The 8,989-nt window shown below is 40.1% G+C and overlaps 1 protein-coding gene across 1 annotated transcript; it reads left to right on the top strand.

The window, feature by feature from the left end:
* Positions 1-7,204: 7,204 nt before the first annotated feature.
* On the top strand, positions 7,205-8,638 carry LOC140228306 (paraneoplastic antigen Ma3-like). The gene has a single exon (XM_072308534.1). The coding sequence runs from the start codon at positions 7,205-7,207 to the stop codon at positions 8,636-8,638; it is 1,434 nt and encodes a 477-aa protein (XP_072164635.1).
* Positions 8,639-8,989: the final 351 nt, after the last annotated feature.

The following is an 8,989-nucleotide window of genomic DNA, read 5'->3' as shown; positions in this document are numbered from 1 at the left end:
AAAAACCCAGCGCTAGTGCTTTAAAATAGTTCTAAAATGTGAATTAGGGATAGAAACAACCACTGTAAAACTTTGAATCGGTAAAATTGATTTTAAGTATTGTTAAATGTATAGAAAATGTGAACAATAGTTATAATAGAAATGTTTCCAGACTAAACCTTATATTTTAGGCTTTATTGCAAAAATGTTATATGGTAGGGTGTTTTGTGGTACAACAGACCTAAAGATAAGCATGAAATGTGAAATCATTTTTTTTAAATCACTGCTGCCAAAGGTAAACCGAACCTTTTAACTATTCAGCCACAATAAATAGCTTCTCAGTATTTGGTAGACAGGTAGTCGTGTTTATGACACAGCTTGTTGTATGTAATGTTGTTTGCCGTTTGAGGTCTGTGAAGAGACTCATTCCCAGGTCTGAACACTGTCTCATGAAACATGTGCTCAGAAAACATTCTAAAATCCGGATTCCATTAGAGTTCCTTCACAAGTATGAAAACTCTTTGCGGTTGTACAGCAACTGCTTGTCTCCTATTCACAACATACCTGTTTGCACATTATGATGTTATGAAGTGTTATCTTCAAGGTTATGGATAATACAGGACAGTCTACTGCAGACAAGTGCATGCCCTAGAATCAGGATGGTTGCACCAGTCCATAATCAAACAAAATATGGCTGAAAATATTTTTTCTTACTTTCACATAGTATTTCGTTCATAAAAGATTCCATTTGCAACTAACAAGTGAAATAAAGCATTAAATGATGTCTATCAGGGAGAGAGAGAACAAAAAAGAACACTGCGAGGTAAGAAATAGTTTGTTTGTTTGTTTCAGGGTTTTTTTTTTTTGTTTTTTTTTTTGCTGATTCACAGTTCTTTGGTGAATGCTTCCTGTTATCTAAATATTACTGAAAATTCTGTATGTTTCCTAGAAACTCCAATAAAGAACTTTGAAATTTACTGGTACCTTTGAAATAGGATAAAAAAACAAAACATTAAAATTTTAGGGGCCTATGCTAAAAAATGAAGGCACCAAACATTAAAAAAAAAAAAACAGTAACAGGATGACTTGTAGAAGTTTTAAGAAAATGTATTATATTGACATTATCTTGAATAATCTTTCATTCAAGATGTATTGAATCCAGTAACACAATTATAAGTAAATAAAATTTGGTCAAGTCCTTCTATAGAAAGAATTTAAAATGTTCTATTTCAACTGTTGTGTTGAAGAATGCCTGGTCTCACAATCATTATTCACATTTTTAATGATGAGTTGTTTTCAATCAACAGTGGATGCAACAAATCAGTGTGAGAAGGAGTTTGGCATTAAAATTCTGATAATTTTTGCCAGACAAGAGATAATGATGAACACTAAAGACTGAAGTTTGGCAAACGACGGCATTGATAACGTATTTTGTTCCAAATTTGAATCTGTAATCACATCACCCAGTGTTAAATTCACACACACTGACTCGAGCTGCATGGCTAGTGACGTAGGATGAGACGAACTCTCGCCCGCTAATCCCGGATTAGAGGTGAATCAGATAGTGATGGGTTGGCGAGGCAGGCTGCTCCCTTGAGATATTGTCATCATTCACTGCTCAGCAGGAAAGAACAGCCTCTCAGGTTTTAATTCCACTACCACTAGAGGGCAGTGTTACTTTTGGATACAAAATATAGGCCTACGGATTATCACATGAAAACATTCATGCGGAATGATACTGATGATTGTAACTAGTATATCTACCCGTGTATAGTGGGGATATAAAGAGTCACACCCAAAAAGGAGATTTTTTTTTTTTTTGAATAGGCAGATTGAAGCCAATAAAAATGTTGTACTTTTCATTTGCCTTAACACTGCTGATAACCTACTGAACATATGTAACTGAGCTATTAAGCTATAGATCGCAACCTATTTGTAATCAGTTTATCATAGCATTCTGCTAATTTATGGTCATAATATTGCATTATCTCGTGTACACACAGTGCAGAGTGCAAATACACACTCAGAACACATACACTAGATAAGGAATAGAACTTCGGAAATGCATCAATTTCTGATTATGATTTCTGCTGGTACTGTAAAAGTGGATATTTTCGCGCGACTATTTTTTCACGCTCGGTGAGGTAAAAAGAGTTTTGCATGTTTTTAACTCCACCGAATCAAGACATCAACTACTGGAACATTATGGTAAGCAAAAATATTCACGCACTTTTATTTTCACGCTAGTTTCAGGTTGCGCGAAACGCGCGAAAATTTCCCCATTTTTTCCTTTACAGTATATGGCATGGCATATTCTAATAGATATGAAGGCAAATGTCATTTCAGTTTCTTGAAGTTATCTATAAATATTGCAAACTAGGCTTTGTCATGCCTATCTTGCTGATTTTGTTGTTGTTGACATAAATAGATTCTGGAACTGTAAGTATGACTATTAACAGACAGTGGTAGAATTCACTTATTGAATTAGCCTCCTCAGTCAGGAGTAATAAGTGGTTGTGTGATTCAAATACCTCTGCATGAGAACCATTTCCTGAAGTTTGAAAGCACATGGACAAAAACAGGATGATCATCAATAGTACGCTTCAAAATGTTTCTCATTTAGCAGCCATTCACATTGGTGGCCCTGGCACACATACCAAGCACAGTAGGAACATTCTCTACCACAGACCAAAATGGAAGTCATCTCATAGCAATGCTGACAAAATAGCTAAAAATATCCCGGCCAATATACAAAAAATCCTAATGAACCGCTCTTGTGGCTAGGAGCAATTAACCTCTGCACGTCAAACTTCTGTGAATTGCAGGAACCGCTGAGGACAAGAAGGCGGCTAAAGTCCTTTGCTTTGAGCAGATCATGGGCGAGATTATGGGGCAGATCTAAATATTCCCCTCCGCTTGATTTCTCCTCATCTTTTGAACCATGCTGATAGTGACGTTCTCACCTTGTAGCCACTGTGATTTACATTTCTGATTTCATATCTCTTGGAATGAAAAGTTTAGGATTATGACACAAGTTGAAGCCTTGGATGGGGATGCACACTATAGGTTCATACTGCTCCTTCTGTACTGAACTATGACACATAGAAGCAATTCTTTAACCCATTTAAGACTATAGTCCAAAGAATACCCGGGCAGGTGTCTACGGGAAATGCGTGTTGCAGCAAAATCAGCCCATCCTCAATGGGTTAAAAGGTACATATATTTTCTAAGACGGCTTACAGTTTAGTCCACTGGCTTGCATAAGATCACTCACAACACATCAAAATTAAGAAAACCTAAAAATAAAAAAAGAAGACAAAACCTACAATCATTATTCAGATTAGGAATACTTGCCAAGGTACAATCATCAAAGATATTTTCCTTGATGAGATTCTTTGAAGTTGGTTTGTTTGGCTATACATCTATATCCCTATTGAATAGTAGAAGATGATTATGTATTATGTATTAGAATCAAATTTAACAAAATAATGACAGAAATTTTCTATAACACCATAAATTAAACAAGAATGTTCCAAGATATGGAAGATTCATGTGGTTTCACATAATTGTGACTGGTCTAATTATGCATGCAAATAAGATATAGTGACAATGTCACTGCCTCCTAAGTCTTCAATTCACCTAAGTTCCTGTTTATGACAAAAAAAAAAAATATACTATCCTGTATCCTTCCCATCAAGTTCGTGCAGTATTGTGATATCCCAGCAATGATGATGTTCAAAATAGTATGGGCTGCAGCTGCTTGATTAAACATGATTCTTACATTTTTTCTTCTCCTTTTTTTTTTTGGTGGCTAAACGTATAAATGAGAGTATTGTAGTAACATAGCATTATTGCTTCATCTGATTTACACATGTGGTTGGTTGCGACCTGTAGCCTTGGTTTGTTTAAGTAATATGTAAAAACTGAAATTCTTATTTTATGTGTAACCCCACCAAAATTTGGGTTACTAAGATTTCTCCAGAAATGTCGTCAGACTAGATTCCTACTTCCTTGGAAAACCCATGGTCACTGTTATTACCACCCCCTCCATTCATCCCTCCTCTGACGTCCGTACCCCACCTGTTTTCCAACAACCCCTCGACCAGTGTACTAGTAACCCCCAAGATTAGTCTTAAGATTTCCCCTTCAGCCTTTGACCCCAGTAGCCAATGTCCAATTGTAAGCCTGTGTGTATTGAGACTGGTCAAGCCCTGTGAAATGCCCCTGCTGGTGTTAGACTATGTAGGTGTAATAAAACTCAAGGATGGAGCAAGCTAGCCAGTCTAGGGATATTGTTTTAAGCACCCCTCCCTTTTGTTGGTGTGTAGGCACATCAAGAGAAACGAAAGGACCATGTCTCAGAAGAGGAAGGTCATTCTTGCTAGGACAAAGTAGTAGTTGCTTTGGGATTTAGGGACAGTGTCCTACCATGGGCAAAGCCTATACAGAGTGGACTGGTTCTAACTGTAGACCAACATTTTCTTTGACAATGACGTAGAGTGCAGGTCTAGCCCAAATTCTGCCCCCTCTTTTTCCTTTCCCTTCCCATTTCTCTGCCCCCCCCCCCCCCCCCCCATTTCCAATGAACTGTTTAGGCTAGCTCTGCGTGTGCCTTAAAGTAGAGTAGCTCCATACATTAATAGATTTAAATACTCTACCTGTGTTACATTGTGTATTACAGATACTGCTTTGATATATGTTATCAATGGCAGTAATGGTATGACTGTTTGCAAGATTATTATTTGATATGTCAAACGTTCAGAACAAAGTGTGATCCATACACTTCAGCATAAGAGATATGAGTGTGCATTTGTTATGTTTAATACATCGTTAATGCGAATGAGATGTATGTATCTGCATTCTAATTGAGTGCTCATATGATTCTGATATATGATTTGTCGAGTATGTTAACTAGATCAGTGTTTACATGAGTATAAACAATCTGTCATATAGCTATATGCTGGTTAGGTAGCCGCTCTAGTGACCAAGGTCACAGGAGTGCAACTTTAAAGTCCTGTAGCCAGAAGGCTTGAGAGTGACTGGAAAGCCTGTCGTTACTGCCCTTGGTCAATGTTAAGACTTTGTCTGGCCAAGTGGATGGTCAGTACGTCAGTAATGTTCCTGGAAGTCAAGGGGAATGAGTGACCTCTAGCCAATGAGGCAGACTTTGAATGATGTCATAGAAACATGAACCAATGATATTTCTGCTGGTCAGTTAACTTCCTGGAAGTTTCTGATTTTCTCGAGAAAGTTTGTAATATTAACATTTTACATAGAGACAGAAAAGTATAAAAGCCCATAGCTTTGGAGCAAATAGGCATATCTGCTTCCTGCCAGCGCTTTGAGGCCTGCACCCACTTTGCTTGTTACATCGACTGTGTGATCCAGAAAGTTTTCTCACACATTTATCTGCTGAGAGGTTACCACAAAATAACTGGTAAACCCTCATAAGCATCAGCTGTATTGTTATATACAAGTTTTATGTGCCTGTGATACAACTGGTTGTGGCACGTACATCCATTGACTGCCGTGTGGAGCAGCTTGTAGTGAAAACGAGTGTTGGCTCTTTTGACTAGGTAAGTCATTGTATTTTTTCATAATATGTATTGCATTGGAGAGTGTTTGTTAATTAAGAACTCTAAACAATAGATTTGGAGATTGCGTATTGAGAGACTCTGATATCATGTATATAAATTCCGAAGTTATTATTATGGTATGCAAATTGATGATCGATGATTGATGCTTGTGTATTACTTGGCAATGTAAGATTACAATGCACTACAATGTTCAAGGTATATGCGCTTTGAATGTTCTATGAATGGACATGATTAGGCATACACTCAAGTTCATTAGTAGACAGATGAAATTGGGAAACTGACTTGGAATTAGAAGTCAGATGTTTGATTGCATGCATGCATATTGAAATGCCCTGTAGACCCTCACACTCAGAGAAGGTGAGGCTAGGCTCGCAAACATTGAGGTCTACAATGAGCACCCCCCCCCCCCCTTCTCGTCTGTAGTGACAGATTTATATCCACTGACCGTTCGGCTGTGAGTGGCAGAGGTCACTGCACTATTGAATTGTGGAATGTTTAACTCTAGAGGGGGAGGACTAGCCACTAGAAGTGAAGAACCTTGCAAAGAATTATGTGAGGAATAGTTGTGCGATTGTGAATATAAAAAAGTTATATATTCATGCTTTTTAGAATGTATACATGTTAACTGTACATGCGCGGTAAAGTGTACAACTGCTCACTGTAATTATTGTGTGCGTGGAGCATTATTTCCACTCAGACTATGAGATTTGAATCGGAGTCACATTATTTGTCGACCCCAGATGAAGCAACTATACTGCCAGTTGATCAGATAGATCAAAGCTTTATTTGTGGCAGCAGTGTTGCATATAATTCAGAATAAGTTGAAATGTTAAACTGAAGTTCGAGAGGCTACACTGACCGTAAGCACTTGTGTGTCAAAATGAATTGACAAACATTTGAATGTATATGACTGGAGTTTGTATCTGTATTGTCTAATGCGCTCATATATGTTTATGAGGCAAGTATAAGTAAAGACAATACATCAGATCAGATTTTGGAGTGGACTTCCATACTCCTGAAGAAATATTATTGATCAGAAAGACACAATATTAGGAAAGTCCTGTGTCTTATAAACTCTTTTGACTAGATACATATTTGGATGAGAGCTTTGGCCAGCCTTTGCTTGGTTCAGCGTGACTGACGGCTACTGAGCATTGCATCAGCTACCGTGTACGACTGGTTTGCGACTGCTCTGGGCTCGTCGACAGGATAACCGGCGAGAGAGACAAAGAGACAGCAACGAGTTGAATTATCATCATACACTGGCAAATATTTTGTTATGCTAATGTAACAAAGGTTACAATTGAGTCTGTGAACATATTGAATTGAAGGATGTACTTTGTTGAACGACAAACAAGCTAATAAAGTTTGTCATTGGATTATTTTGTCAAAACTTAATCCCAGGTGTGATATTCTTTATTTATGAACTCGGGAGTGTAACATTCGGGTTACATAAATTGGGGGCTTGTCCGGGAACTATTGTTTTCTTGATTGTATAATTGCATTTGTTTGGTGACACATGTTACCGAAATTGAGTCTTGATTATCATTGTTGATTGTTACTGTTACATTCACCATTTTCGTTCTACTGTATCAAAGAGCCAACACTTGTGTGCAGGAAACAAAGCGATGGCAGGTAAAAGTTTGAAGCAGATTGGTCAGGATTGGTGCAAGAAGGAGGAGATTAGAGTAGAGAATGCCCTCCTACTTGCAACAGGTATAAAGACGGTGCCAACAGAAGTGTTTGCACTGGCACTGTCAGAGTTATATCCTACGTTACTTGAGGTGTTAAGACGGGATGATCCCGATACAGGGGAAACATTGCTCCTGTGTGAATTCGAAAATGCAGTTGCTATGTTAGGATTACAGGCACAGATTGTCATCCCAGTAGATGGGGAGACTGTGTGCAGAGTAGTGAGGTTAGACGGTTTAGAACCAGTCAGAGGAAATAGGGTCAGTGTCAAGGACCTGAGGGAGAGAGGTTTAGTTAGGGAATGGAGAAAAGCAGGACGTAGAGCTCAGGAAGTCCAGTCTCAAGACATCCCTACTACTAACAACTTTCCACCCCCTTCCCCTGGTATCAGTGAACCATCCATGTCCTTCCCTGATCGAGACATCCCAATTTTAGCAGCTTCACTAGCACGGTGTGGGCTGACCACAGGGTATCGGAAACTGCGATGCTTCTCCGGTGCAAAGACAGCAGCGCGTGATGAGGATAGCTACCCCATCTGGATAGAGCACGTTGAGAGCCAGATGGAGGAGTGGCAGACTCTGGATGATGCTGAGCGGCGCAAGCGCATTCGTGAGTCATTGCGTCCGCCTGCGTCAAGCATCATTACAGACCTTAGGCGTGAGAATCCCCAGGCCTGCTCTGCAGACTACCTCAGGGCTCTGGATCTGGCTTTTGGCGATACTGACACAGATGATGAACTGTTTGTCAGATTTCATCAGACAGTCCAGGCTGAAGGTGAGTCTCCCTCTGAGTATCTTTCTCGCTTACAGGAAGTCATGCGCCATGTGGTTAGGCGAGGAGTTGTCAAGCCACATGACGCCAACAAGGTGAGACTGCGACAATTCATCAGGGGCATCCTCTACCATGAAATGCTCCTAGTAAACCTACAGCTCAGGGAGCGCCTGGAGAAACCACCATCCTTCCTGGAACTCCTGTCTTCAGTGAGGAAGCAGGAAGAAGAGGAGAGGGTGAAGAAATCTCTGTCCGCCTCAAGACCCCCCGTTAGCCCAAAACCAAAGCAGGCTGCCCACCGTAAGGTAGAGCCCTCTATTCTGCCACCCCAAACAGCCCCTCAACCCCATGTCCTTCCCCAGCCAGCACCTCCACCAGCACCCCAACCCATCAAAAATCTCCCCATATCTCAGTCGTCCCAGCAGAGTAATACTGGTGTTGTTTGCTTCAAGTGTGGAGAGGAGGGCCACATCAGTAGAAACTGTAAGAATCCTGTCCCCCCTGACGTACTAAGTAAAAGACTTGTCAACTACATCCTTGGCAACCAGGGAAACGAGAAAGGGCGCCTGGGAAGGAGAAACCAGGGGCCCCAAAATTAGATTCTCCCCCACTTGTTTCTAAAGTTGAGGTTTCCAAGAACGATGTTCCTGAAGGTTTAGTAGGAGATGCTATCAACCCAAAATGTTGGATAGATGGAAAGGAGACAAAATGCCTTCTTGATAGTGGGTCTCAAGTCACTCTTATACACAAGAGCCTTTTCGACACACTAGATAGGGAATTGCATGAACTAAGTGACCTAGTCCTGTACCATGGAGGGGATGGGACAATGCCCTATCTGGGTTGGGCCTACGTCAACATAGGTTTTGAACGGTCATTTGCTGGCACAGGGACTGAGTTTAGTACATTGGCTCTTGTAGTACCAGACCCCCAGCGTCCCTGTGACCATAGAG

This window comes from Diadema setosum, chromosome 5 (assembly GCF_964275005.1).
Source record: "Diadema setosum chromosome 5, eeDiaSeto1, whole genome shotgun sequence".
Taxonomy (NCBI): domain Eukaryota; kingdom Metazoa; phylum Echinodermata; class Echinoidea; order Diadematoida; family Diadematidae; genus Diadema; species Diadema setosum.
The sequence above is the reverse complement of the archived record's forward strand: the minus strand, read 5'-3'. Positions and strand labels throughout refer to the sequence as shown.